At 48.1% G+C, this 12,639-nt stretch overlaps 4 protein-coding genes across 8 annotated transcripts; 1 reads left to right on the top strand and 3 right to left on the bottom strand.

The window, feature by feature from the left end:
- Nucleotides 1–163: 163 nt before the first annotated feature.
- Nucleotides 164–1,539, bottom strand: LOC117140498 (cytokine receptor-like). Its single transcript, XM_033303465.1, has 2 exons — nucleotides 733–1,539; nucleotides 164–677 (listed from the first exon to the last, which is right to left on the bottom strand). Exons 1-2 carry the CDS (start codon nucleotides 1,521–1,523, stop codon nucleotides 254–256), a joined length of 1,215 nt encoding a protein of 404 aa, XP_033159356.1. The 5' UTR covers nucleotides 1,524–1,539; the 3' UTR covers nucleotides 164–253.
- A 255-nt stretch (nucleotides 1,540–1,794) lies between these two features.
- LOC117137393 (UPF0518 protein CG3558) lies at nucleotides 1,795–7,501 on the bottom strand. 5 transcript variants are annotated; one of them, XM_033300057.1, is made up of 7 exons: nucleotides 7,076–7,501; nucleotides 6,078–6,938; nucleotides 5,455–5,851; nucleotides 4,092–5,115; nucleotides 3,468–4,025; nucleotides 3,000–3,038; nucleotides 1,795–2,740 (listed from the first exon to the last, which is right to left on the bottom strand). In XM_033300057.1, the coding sequence occupies exons 2-7, from the start codon at nucleotides 6,749–6,751 to the stop codon at nucleotides 2,283–2,285; spliced, it is 3,150 nt and encodes a 1,049-aa protein (XP_033155948.1). In that variant the 5' UTR covers nucleotides 6,752–6,938; nucleotides 7,076–7,501; the 3' UTR covers nucleotides 1,795–2,282. The 5 variants fall into 5 exon arrangements, with proteins under 5 accessions (XP_033155948.1, XP_033155111.1, XP_033156781.1 ...); XM_033299220.1 differs by having other exon boundaries at nucleotides 7,105–7,501; XM_033300890.1 differs by having other exon boundaries at nucleotides 4,092–5,091; nucleotides 7,105–7,501.
- On the top strand, nucleotides 6,837–10,940 carry LOC117136753 (DNA repair and recombination protein RAD54-like). The gene is made up of 7 exons (XM_033297790.1): nucleotides 6,837–6,897; nucleotides 7,641–7,768; nucleotides 7,826–9,140; nucleotides 9,205–9,358; nucleotides 9,417–9,822; nucleotides 9,884–10,047; nucleotides 10,103–10,940. The coding sequence occupies exons 1-7, from the start codon at nucleotides 6,837–6,839 to the stop codon at nucleotides 10,413–10,415; spliced, it is 2,541 nt and encodes an 846-aa protein (XP_033153681.1). The 3' UTR covers nucleotides 10,416–10,940.
- LOC117140331 (protein ABHD13) lies at nucleotides 10,408–12,368 on the bottom strand. The gene is made up of 5 exons (XM_033303590.1): nucleotides 12,094–12,368; nucleotides 11,799–12,040; nucleotides 11,396–11,737; nucleotides 11,143–11,321; nucleotides 10,408–11,083 (listed from the first exon to the last, which is right to left on the bottom strand). The coding sequence occupies exons 1-5, from the start codon at nucleotides 12,230–12,232 to the stop codon at nucleotides 10,969–10,971; spliced, it is 1,017 nt and encodes a 338-aa protein (XP_033159481.1). The 5' UTR covers nucleotides 12,233–12,368; the 3' UTR covers nucleotides 10,408–10,968.
- Between the last annotated feature and the right edge of the window lie 271 nt (nucleotides 12,369–12,639).

The following is a 12,639-nucleotide window of genomic DNA, read 5'->3' as shown; positions in this document are numbered from 1 at the left end:
TCGACTAAGATATCGGAGTGGAACGTGTTTTTAATGTATGGATATAAATCGGTCTATCGATCAACTTCTATTTTAGTACATATTCAAATTCAAACTTTTACGTTAATGATCTAAACGGAAATTTATCTTGGCTGGTCCTTAAATAAGAATAATCATGAATATCTTGGCTTGACGCTTTCATAAGAAACCCTTTTATTTAAAAAGATTACGGGTAATCTGCTGGTGTATATATTTTTGATATAGTTTTGACCATTTAGCCAAAGACCCAGTGTATTCCAGTGCCGGAATTGTCCTCGTATATCGCCGCCACACCCCAAAGGCAGTTCTCCCAATGGCCCTCAAACCTAAACTGTGTCTCCGATGCAGGCAGCTCCTCCAACTTCAGCTGACTCCCGCAAAATTTACTGAGTATATACGTGTCGCACCAAAAGAAGGTGTACCCAGTGTGTCCCTTTGACTCCTCTGGTGGTTGCCATATTAAAGAATTTGTCCTCACGTTAAACCTTAAATTCTGTGGGTCTCGCCGCTGGGAGTTGGCCAAAATGGGCACTTTAAGGACCGAACTATTCACCGACTTCCCCAAGAAATTCTGGCTCCAAATAGACACGTTGGCCGGCTTAGTGGGATCCCAGTCGTAGAAGACTGCATGGTAGTCGTTCTCCAGCCGCGCTCTGTCGCTAAAAATGGAATCACATGTACCATATACGTTAAAGTTGATACCTAATGGCTTACCCCGTATCCGATTCTAAAATGTACGTAAAGTCGGGACCTCCAAATTCCAGCATAGACAGACCCACCCAATAGACATAAAGTTCCGTAGAGCGCGGTTCGTACGAAAATCCATTGGGCACGAACTTCGGTGGACGATCTGGTACGGATGCATTCCCCGATACATTGAAGGAGTAGTAATCCTTCGTCCAGGGCGAGCCTGTGAGATTGTAGCGTGTCCAGAGACGCACTTCGTACTGAGGATAGCGATAAGGCGGCATCCTGAAGCACACATCCTGTGGACTACTGAAACCAGCTTCCAGGTGGCTAATGATACGAGCATCATAAGCTTCGTTCGATAGCAGGCTAACGCGCCACTTGAAGGTGGAGTTGCTATTCCGCGAACTCCACTGGCCATCCACACAGACCACATTGTCCCTCCTTGAGATGCTGGGTGAATAGTTTCCCCACAGTGGCCTTGTCATTTGGTCGTCGACCAGGTGAAATTCGTACCACCGTGCAGCATCGATGGCTTCCACTGCAAAAGTGAAGTTATGTTTTACGCCGGTACTGTTGATCGGACGCGGCAGGGTGCAGTGGGCACCAGCATTCGCATCCGGCGGCTTGCAAATGTGATATGGAGAACTATCCATGCTCAGGGAATAGTTCTTGTTGTTCGCGACTCCCACTATGCCAAGGGAAGAGATGCACACCACATCCGGACGTGTGTCCTCATAACGACACTTAAATTTCCAATAGTCGGATGCCCAGGTGCTGGGCACCAGCAGAAGCAGCAAGCTCGTCCGCCAGTCCATGTCGACGGACGTGAAATGGCAATCTTTCGCTGGGGTGGAGGTACTTATTGGCGCATCATATCAGCGCCAGATGTCAAAGTCCACTGAACTCTGCGATCAAGTAATAAATGTCGAGTGGATCTATCTCTTAGATTTTAGTACATTTTGAATTAAACTCTAGGACTTATAGCTCATGTTCTCCTGTGGAAAGTCAAGCCAAGCTAACCCAGATTATATTATTCAGATAACTTACCTAATCAGCCGCCGTTCATTTAAAAATAACTAAATCTTCTTGGCTGTGCATTTACTTGGACCAATTTAATACTTTCAAGTTGGCTTTACATAACTTGTGTAATTTGATCTTGCTTATGTATGTACATAAAAGCATAAAATATATTGCAAAAATACATATGTATACATGGTATGTGTGTTATATAATTCTCTCTATAAACGTTGTAAATTTTGCGTACGGCTGGTAATTAGAATATTTGTTTACATCTGAACACTTAAGATCCACCGTCCTCATTCACTTAAAACATTTAACCTAAATCTATCTGTTTAACGCGTTGAGTGTTTCTCGTTTTCTTTTTAGTTGAGTCCGTGTGCATTAACTTGTAAATCTGTTCAAAACTGCATTGTTCGTTAAAAGTTGTTTTTTAAAATATAAATATCGATAATTTAACAGGTAAAAAGAATAATTTCGTAAGAGTAGCTGGTTAAAACAAACAAAGGCTAACAAATCCGTAAAATATGTATACACAAGCTTTCCGTTCCAAGCGATCATAAACTCCCCTGCTCCGTGACCAGCACAACGCTCTGTTCCTGCGCAATGGCAGCCAGCTCCTTGAGCCACTCATCCATGAGCACAGCGCACAGGGCCAAGTCGCGCGATCGCTCGGTGCCACTCGTGCTGGCGATGATTCCCATGGAGGCCACCGAGTCCAGGGACGCCGGCTCCGAGTTGAAACCACCCGTCGACGGGCCGCCATCCAGTCCGTGCAGGGTGCTCGCCGAGTGGGTGGTGGTGTTCGACTGCGCGGAGAGCGTTAGGGTGGAGCCTGCGATGCTGCTGTTGCTTCCCGATGCCGCTGTCGACGTCGCGTTGGCTCCTGTGCGTGATGCTCCCGCTGGGGGCTGCGTACTCAAGCTGGTCTCGCATGTGCCTGCGGACGTCTGAGCTTGGGATATGCCTCTTCCATCGTTGCTGGCATTATTCCCCACCAGATTCGAGGCAGCTCCTAAAAACGTAAGTAGGGATTAGCAACAGCGCACGAAATTGATCTTTTGGGTTAATTAAAAAACAACAATAACCACATGTATATATGGGATTCCACAAATGTTTTTCATATTCTACTAATAACTATTTTTTAGTGGAAAGCATAATTTATAAAGCTCTACGAAAGTAAAGATACTACGCACAAATATTAACAAGACTATGTCATATTGGGTTAGGTTTGATTAAAACTTTAAATATTTTATCAAGCGTGAAATATTTACCGGTGAAGAATGCGTAAATTTGTGATAAGCCAGATGAAGCTAAGATTTGTTTGATTTTTTGATCGTTTCGATAAAAATAAAGAAATAAAAGAAATTAATTTATTATAAACGATGCCTGCGGCATTTTACAGAGATGTGTGTCAACCAAATTTAGCCCTGAATGAGACCTGTTTACTATTATACCTTTAATAGTTCGTTTAAATGTTAAAATGATTGCTTAGGTTTACTTTGCATTAGCTAGTAATTAACCAGGCTCTAATGCAGGGCTCAAGTACGTGTGTGTGAATGTGTTTTTGTGAGTGAAGTGTGTGTGTAATTTGACCCAAAACCAACTTTCTTCCAACATCCATCGCTGCAGATTTGTAAACTGTTGGTAATATCTAGTTTGTTTGCTTGGTTTTTCTTTTTGGAAAATATAGAAGTTGTGCAAGAGTGTGAGAAAAGCAGGCAACCGATTCTGTTACTCACCGGAGGAGCCATTGGGTGGCGCCGTGGACGTGGAGGCGGACTTTCTGCTGAACATGTTGGTGATGGATTTGCTGATGCTGCGACGCTTGTTATCACTGCGCTTGAACGGATCGTAGGCACTAGTGGGCGTGGCCTGCACGGGCGTGGCGGCCGAGAGGGTTGCGTAGGCGGATCGCAGTAGTCCCTGCTGCTGGCCGGAGTTCGTTACCATCTGTTGCTGTTGGCTGTGATGCATTGGTGAGCCCTCGTTGCCCTTGCGCGCGTTTGCCAAACGGAACTCTCGATCAATCAGCGACGAACGCGCCACATCAATGATCTCTAGCGAATCCTCCGTCACTGGCAGCTCGGCATCTATTTGCTGCTTCAGAATGCGCAGCACCTGGTGAAACGAGGGCGTATCCGAGGTGATGGCTATGTCCGAGCGCAGCAGCAGCGAGTGAATCAACGGCAGGGGATACCAGGCCAAGCGAGTGATCAGGCCGGTCAGGTGGAGATTGACGTACAGCGAGTTGCTCGTGAAGGTTTGCAGTTTGCCCCAAATGGCATTGAGAAAGGGACCTGGAAATATACATAGATATATAGAAATTATTTATAAGGAATTATGAAGAACAATTTAATTCTCACCTAAGCTTACGGTGCCCTGCGCAAACAAATCTTCCGAGAAGTCAAGGTCCGTCAGTATCAATTCATTGCGATTGTTGTTCGAAGTTCGCCATGCCTCTCGTTTGCCGGATGCACCCAAAACGCTGCTAAGACTGCTGATATTGTGATCCATATCCGCCTCGCTGGCTGTCGTGGCCAGAGTTGTATCCGTGGCTTCGCTTTCCTCGTCCGCTGGCCGCCACTTGAAGGATTCGTAGCCGCTTGACTCGCCAATTGACTGCAAGCTGTCCAGCTGCTTCTCACCCGTCTCGTTGGCGGCGATGGGACCGCCACCGAACTCACTAAAGAACTGTCGCGCCAGCTCCAAGGCGTGGCCATGGACTCTTCCTTGCCCGTGACGAGGCCACTTTTGGTAACGATAGCTGTTGGCCCACTTTAGGCAATCCTTTTGACACTGGGCGATTCGCCAATGAGCCTCGAATAGATATGCCTGTATATTCGCATACAAACTATCACCCGTGTGCACTCCATAATAGTTCCAGTTGGCTCCAATCGTCTTGCTCATGACCGGAGAGGGGAGACTCGGCAGAGGCGTCAGTTCACTCAGCACAGGCTCGTGGACGCTCTTCGGCCTGGCCAGATCTCTGGCCCTCTTCATCACATCGGGCGAGAGCTCGAGAAAGAACTCACTGCTATTCAAATACGGATCGATTTTGTTGATCTTGTGGCGATGTGAGATGGGCACATGCTTGCCCGGCAGCATGAACTTGAGTAGCAGCTCCAGCATCAGGTCCTCGCAGTGCAGACCCAGCAGGGTGTCAAACAATGCCATCGTGACCATGCACAGGTTGGCATCGGGCGAGTTCAGGCGCTCAACCAGGGCATCGAGTATCCGTTCGCCGTCAAACTTTTCCGTATCGAGCAGAAACCGAACGAAGGCCCTCAGCAGTCCGGGCTCCGTGATGGAGCGCAGGATCAGGTCCAGGTACGACATTGCCGAGATTTGGGAGTCGATGTTCGTCTGAAAATGTTTGCCCTTCAGTGTCTGCGAAAATGGAGCGCAAAAAGTTGTTTCGAGATTTCGAGGTGTGTGTGTGGTTAGCTACGGGGAAGGAAAAGGCACAAGAAACACACAAGAGACGGAAAGCAGAAGGCGGTGCAGTTCCCTAGATTAAATACGAGTCTTACTAAAAAAGAAGATACAGGTTAAGCAATACTTGCATTGTATCTTTAGTTTTACGCTTTCTTAACCAGTATCTAAATAATGTTCTAGCTTAAGGACAGGACATAAATGATTCGCTTGCAACCAACACCACAGAAATGCATCGAAGACAAATTTTCACGAAGAGAGACCGAGACGAGACAAAAGCGTGACTTCACTCACCTGAAGGATCGCAGGTCCCAGCACGGGAACAATGAAGCCCTGGTACATGAAGTCCAGCAGCTGCTGCTTGATCATCTCGTGGGCCACCTGCACCACTGCGTTGCAAAACTCGAGGGCGTTCATGAAGAGCGTCAGCTCAGGGATCTCTGTCACATCGTCCGGCGTTATCCGGTGCCAGTCGATGGAGCTAATCTCGATGCTGTTGGGCAGACGCGAGTAAAGCCCACCCAGGCCGGTCACCAGCAGCGGGCAGATCGAGGAGTACTGGGCTATGTACGTTCCAATGTTGGAATTCTTCTGCGAAAGCGCCATGCACAGTAGCAGAGCATCACGCGCTTGGTGACCAAGGCTGCCCTCACGATGCACGTACGGGATAAGCAGCGAAAATATTATGAAGCTAAAATAATAAATGAAATATTTATCAGACACAGAAGATACTTTATAATAAAGTCTTAGAATAGGATAAATGGAACACGTCCAGTGCAGTCATAATCACTTATAATTGGAATATTACAAGGTCACTTTTTTAGTAGCGCCTTATCTGGCTAATGTCGCTATATTGCTCGATGAATCATAACACAAATATTATGCTGAATGAATTGGAATGTTTAAAAGTTACTTACTTGGTAGTGGTTCCGCTTTTGGGTGGCGCCACGTTGCCATTTAATATCTGCTCCTGCACTTGCGTCTGGGCGGAGAAGAAAAAGAGGTCCAGCAGGTGGACATTCTGCATGAGAACCACGCACAGTTGGTTCAGCAGGATCACGAGGCGCTTCTCGAGATCGGGCGGAAAGATCTCGCCCTGGCTGGATGCCAGTATCTTGAGCAGGGGTCGCAGGAAGGGCTCGTGGCAGAGCAGCTGGTGGCGCGAGTGGCTGACGAGTAATTCGTACAGCTTCAGCTGTTCCAGCCTCACAGCGTTGGCATACCGTCCCGTGGTGCAGGCCCACTCGTACAGCTTGTCCAGCAGATTCTCGCTGAGCAGGAATTCCAGGCAGGGCGCCGCAGGCGGACCACTAGCCTCTGCCGCCGGCAGCGAGACTTTGTTGCAGTGATGCAGCTCCACGAGCAGCAGGGTGACCATGTAGTCCAAGTGCGAGACCACGCCCAGCACGTCGTCGTGCGAGGGCGGCGCACTGTGCTGGATGATCTCGAATGCCTGCTGCCAGTGCTTGCAGAAGCTGTCGTAGCAAGCGCGCGGATCGCAGTCTGTGGCAGCGTCGATGGGTCGCTGTCGCAGTGGGCCGCCGTGTCCGACGGAGGCAACGCCTCCACCGCTGCTCTGGCGCAGCCACATCGTTGTCGATGCGGTGTGTGTGCGATTCGGTGGCTTTTAGTGGCGCTGGTCCGCTGATAACTGCTCCGTGTGCGTTTCGTTTGGCATGAATTGGTGCTGGTGCTCTGTTATCTCGCGTTTTGTGCTTTTGTCCGACTGTGTGAGTGGTGAGTATTTCAATGTTGCTCGCTTTGTAAATATTTAGAAGCTAAAAGAAGACGCTCTTTAGTTGAATATTCGCTATTTACTTTTTTCTAATGTTCCCAAGAACAACAAGTGACACACTTACGCACACAGCCACACACACACACCTGTGTACGAGTGCCCACCTATTTGGGCACTCACTGTGGTTGTTGTTGCTGCTGCTCGCTCACCTGATGAATTTGGATTTGATCGTCGTCATCGTCTCCGCTGCTGTCCGCTCTCCGTGCATCGTGCATCTACGCCCATTACTGTTTAGTGGCCCTTCTTAGATGGGTTTTCACGCTTGCAGCATTTGCAGCGCTTTTTTTGGCACTTTGGCAATTACAATTACAAATACAATTAAGTGGTAGTACCAACACTTCCGCAGATTTGCGGACTAGATTTGCGTTCTTGCAGCTCGAAATTCGCGCATTTGGCGCGAGTTTTGGAGTCAAGAAAGGGAAGGCAGTCCGGCCCGCACTTTATTGCCTCATTTTGCACTATTTTAGTGGGTTTTCCAAAGCAATTCTGCGTAAATATTTACAATTATATCTGCACGGAAATAGAAAGTTAGCGATGTGCAGCTACCAATATAACATATCGATGTTTCGATTATTCCTGAGCTATATCGGGAATTTTTGGCTTCGACGTGTAGCAATTACATTTTATTTTTATTTTATTATCTTATACTTTTTTTAAAACAGCGTGCTATAATCACGAGTATTAGTTTATTTGAATGCGTTCTGTTTCATAATCCCAGCATTCCCCTTCCCAGTATTTCATATCGCCTGTGTGGCCAGATTTTCGCATTTCTATCAGCTGTTCGCGCTACCGCCATTTGAATTTAATGAAATGGTAAATACAAAAATTTGATTTATTTATTTCCATTCCCCTAAACATTTTTTCCTAAAGCGGCGCAGTCTGGCGCCTAGCCAACGTGGACCACTGCGTCCTGAGTCGCGCCACTCCTTCACGCCGCCACTGCTAAAGAAGAACAAGCGATCCTGCCAGCAGGAACTGGAGCGAGAGCAAGAACTGGACAGGAGACGACTGGGCGCCCTCCGAGATGCCAGCAACACATCAGAGCTCCCACTGCCTATTCGCTTCACTGCGAACAGCGAGTATGAGCTGGCCATTGCCAAGGTCCTGGCACGGAAGTTCAAGGTGCCCATGGACAATTATGTACCCGATTACGGTGGTAAACGGGTCCTGGGCGTGCGGCGCTGCATTTCCCGGCGACCCCTACACGATCCGATGGCCTGCAACGCCCTGGTACTTTTCCATCCACCCGCCTACACAGAACACGAGCGCATGGGCATGGATCCGACCAAGGTTCTTGTGCACGTCGTCGTCGATCCGCTGCTGAGCAACATATTGCGGCCGCACCAGCGTGAGGGAGTGCGTTTCATGTACGAGTGTGTGGAGGGAAAGCGGGGCAACTTCAATGGATGCATCATGGCCGACGAAATGGGTCTCGGAAAGACGCTGCAGTGCGTAACGCTGGTCTGGACACTTCTAAGGCAGGGTCCCGAGTGCAAGCCGACGATCAACAAAGCTATTGTAGTGTCTCCATCGTCGCTGGTCAAGAACTGGGAGAAGGAGTTCACCAAGTGGCTTCAGGGTCGACTCCTTTGCCTGCCCATGGAGGGCGGGACCAAGGAGAACACCATCCGAGCACTCGAGCAGTTCTCCATGACTTCTGCCCGGCTGGGGACACCTGTTCTGCTCATCAGCTACGAGACATTTCGCATCTATGCGGAGATCCTGTGCAAGTACGAGGTGGGAATGGTGATATGCGACGAGGGCCATCGTCTCAAGAACAGCGACAATCTCACGTATCAGGCTCTCATGGGTCTGAAGACAAAGCGAAGGGTCCTGCTTTCCGGCACTCCCATCCAGAACGATCTTACTGAGTATTACAGCCTGGTGAACTTTGTAAACCCGGAGATGCTGGGCACGGCGGCCGTGTTCAAGCGCAACTTCGAGAGCTCTATTTTGCGGGGCCAGAATACCGACTCCACGGAAGCGGAGCGACAACGGGCCATAGAGAAGACACAGGAACTGATAGGTCTGGTCGATCAGTGCATCATTCGTCGCACCAATCAGATTCTAACCAAATATCTGCCGGTTAAGTTTGAAATGGTTATCTGTGCGAAACTGACGGCGATTCAGCTCGAGCTCTACACGAATTTCTTGAAGTCTGATCAAGTTCGACGTAGTTTGGCGGGTAAGTCATTACGCAATATTACCACAACATTCCTACCATGTACCATGTACCATGTCCTTTCAAGATTGCAATGAAAAGGCTTCGCTTACGGCGCTGGCGGACATTACAACGCTTAAGAAGATTTGCAGTCATCCGGATCTCATATATGAGAAGCTCACTGCGCGGGAAAAGGGATTCGAAAACTCCCAGAATGTACTGCCTAGTAATTACAAGCCAAAGTACGTTGACTGTTGCGCGCGAATAGCAATGGCTATTAATGATTCTTTTGTGTTTCAGGGATCTCAATCCAGAGCTAAGCGGCAAGTTCATGCTCCTAGATTTCATGCTGGCAGCAATACGAGCAGAGGGCAACGACAAGGTGGTTCTCATTTCCAATTACACACAGACCCTGGACTTGTTCGAGCAGCTCGCGAGGAAGCGAAAGTACGGATTTGTCCGGCTCGATGGCACCATGTCAATCAAGAAGCGATCGAAGGTTGTTGACCGATTCAATGACCCGGAGTCGGACAGCTTCCTTTTCATGCTGAGCAGCAAGGCCGGCGGCTGCGGCTTGAACTTGATTGGAGCCAACCGCCTGTTCATGTTCGACCCGGATTGGAATCCGGCCAACGATGAGCAGGCAATGGCCAGAGTGTGGCGTGACGGGCAAAAGAAGCCCTGTTACATATATCGCCTTGTTGCCGTGAGTATCTGAATTACTTCTGCATTGAACTTTTTTGTTCAACTCGAGAAATCTCTTTCAGAGTGGTTCCATCGAGGAAAAGATCCTGCAGCGACAGACGCACAAAAAATCGCTGTCGAGCACCATCATTGACAACAACGAGTCGGCCGAGAAGCATTTCACCCGCGACGATCTGAAGGACTTGTTTACATTCGATGCGGACATTCTGTCCGACACACACGACAAGTGAGAACTGGCTTTGGTTACCCTTTTGATCATTAGTGTAACATATTCTTTAAAGGCTCAAGTGCAAGCGCTGCGTCCAAAATGTCCAAATGAAGCCACCGCCCGAGGACACGGACTGCACCTCGCATTTGTCGCAATGGTACCATTGCTCCAACAACAGAGGCCTGCCAGACAATATTCTCGCCCAGGCCTGGATGGATTGCAAGTGCGTGTCCTTTGTCTTCCACCACCGATCGCAGGCTAAGGAAATTGTGCCGAGTGGTGAGGAGGAAGCAACAGATCAGCTAGAGGAAAAACCAGAACGCCGCAAACGGTCATCCACGCCCCCCAGTGATGACAGTGCCGATGAGGACTTCCGTGGATTCTAGCAATTGTTTGCAGTTTATTGTTTCTCGAATTTCCTTTTTCTTCGCACTTAAGTCTAGACTTAAGATAACTTTTCTGGCTTCCTTTGCAATCTTAACAAGTTATTCGTTTAACATTTCAAAAATGGAACCAGCACAAAATGTTAACGTGCTAGGGGTGAAGGCTTCTATGAACTAATCTGGCAATGTAGGAATCAGTCCAGAAAATAGTTTACTTTTTGTGAAATACTGATCAATTTCTATACTCTCAACTGGCCGCCAATTGGGCAAAGTAGTAGGTTAACACAGCTTAGGACAAATACAAACAAACATCGAAATTCGGATTCTAGTGTGTGTTCACTTGCTTAAGCGCAAAGTTACTTAAGTTGGTTACTTAAAATCAACAGCCATCTCCGCTAGCACGTTATTCTCTGCACATAAAAAGCAATTTGGCGTATAGCAACGTCCGGATTAAAACCCTGTCAGATACAGATTAATATTATGCGTGTGTATATATATAAGTATTAAACCATTCGCAGTGTTAACACAGTCAATTGAACACTTGATGTATTCGGGTCTATACATCAATGATTTTATGCTCCAGCTCCACCCAGACGTTGCTCTTCTCCGGCGCCTTGAGGAGCGGCTGCTGCTGTAGCTCGGCCAAAAACCCACCGATTGCCTGATAGTATCTAAAGAGCAAGCACACCCATGGATAAATGGAAAAGTGAAGATTAATTGCCGGCCATACCCGTCCACTATCCAAGTGTCGTTGTGCGATCCGCCGGGGAACTCGAGCAGGCGCTTTATCTCGCTGCCGCATTTGGTATACAAGGCACGCATCATGCGCGGTGGCACTAAGTTGTCCGCAAGGCCCGAAATAAACAAAAAGGGAACCGAACACTTGCCTATCTTGCTCATGGAGTGATACTGCATGTGGATCAACAAACAATAATGTGGTAATTCGATAAAGTTAACAGAGGCCTTAACCGGCGACTACTCACCTTATTCTTAAATAATAGATTTGGTATATACTTCACAGCGGGATGCACCAGCTCCACGGCCATTTCCGGTATGCTGCTAAAAGTGTTCTCCACAATAGCGCACATTAGCTTCTGTCCATATACGGTATCGGCTGCAACGTCGACCACCACAGCTCCGCCCAGGGAGCGTCCGAAGAGTATCAGTTGCGAGTGGTCCAAGTCGTGGCGGGTGTGCAGGTAGTCAATGGCCGCCCTGGCGTCGGTGACCAGACCCCGCTCGGTGGGTACACCGGTGGATAGGCCATATCCGCGGTATTCCACCATCAGAACATTGCAGTGCAGATGGTGGTAGATGCCCCACACCTGAGAAGCGTGTCAGAGAATTGTAAACTAATGTTGTTATCAGTATTGGCGCTCCCCTTACGTTCTGCATGCGGTGTCCCATGTTGCCAGCGTTGCCGTGGAAGTAGAGCAGCGTGGGCGCCGACTTGGAGCGCTCCTCCGGCTGGGTAACCCAGAAGGCGTGCAGAGTGACATCGTCGGGTGTCTTGATGCTGACCGTAATGTGCGGCAGGTTGTGCATTGTCGGAATGGGTATGTAAATGCGGGAGTTGGCTGGCAAGTCCGGATGGTAGAGAAGCAGGTCCTGGGCATAGTAGAATATCACTGCAAGGGCAGGCTCTTAGTGACGAATGGCTGGTCAGGAGCAGAATACGTACGCAGGATGATTCCAGCGAAGAGTGCCAACGTCATGTAACCGCCGTAGAAATAGTAGAAAATAAAGCACAACAGGAAGGCAGCGAGTACTCCCACGCCCACGCCGCGGGACTTGGGCAGAGCGATGCCCACTTCTTTCATGTTCGCCTGTGGTCCAGCTGCGCTACATGTCCAACGCTCCACTTTAATTAAATTGCATCAATTCCAGCGCCAGCAACACAAACGATTTGTAATTGTACACCGCCCACAGCTGATTTCCAAGACACCTGTGCAGTGCGAAAAGTTATCGATAACGCAGTACAGTAACTACTAACGATCAGCGACACCGATAGGGTTGTGATCTTGTGACTATAGATGAACTACTTTAAAAATATTATCGTTATTATTTAACGATTATTATTCAACGATGACTTATTCAAATCATAAAATTACATCAGTCAAGAAATTACATAGTTTATTTCTGTGTGATATATTCTAGATAACTTTAAACGCTAAATTTATTATTTATATGCCTGTGGAAAGGAAAATATAATGTGAATATAAATTCT

This window comes from Drosophila mauritiana, chromosome 2L, assembly GCF_004382145.1.
Source record: "Drosophila mauritiana strain mau12 chromosome 2L, ASM438214v1, whole genome shotgun sequence".
NCBI classification, from domain to species: Eukaryota; Metazoa; Arthropoda; class Insecta; order Diptera; family Drosophilidae; genus Drosophila; species Drosophila mauritiana.
The sequence above is the reverse complement of the archived record's forward strand: the minus strand, read 5'-3'. Positions and strand labels throughout refer to the sequence as shown.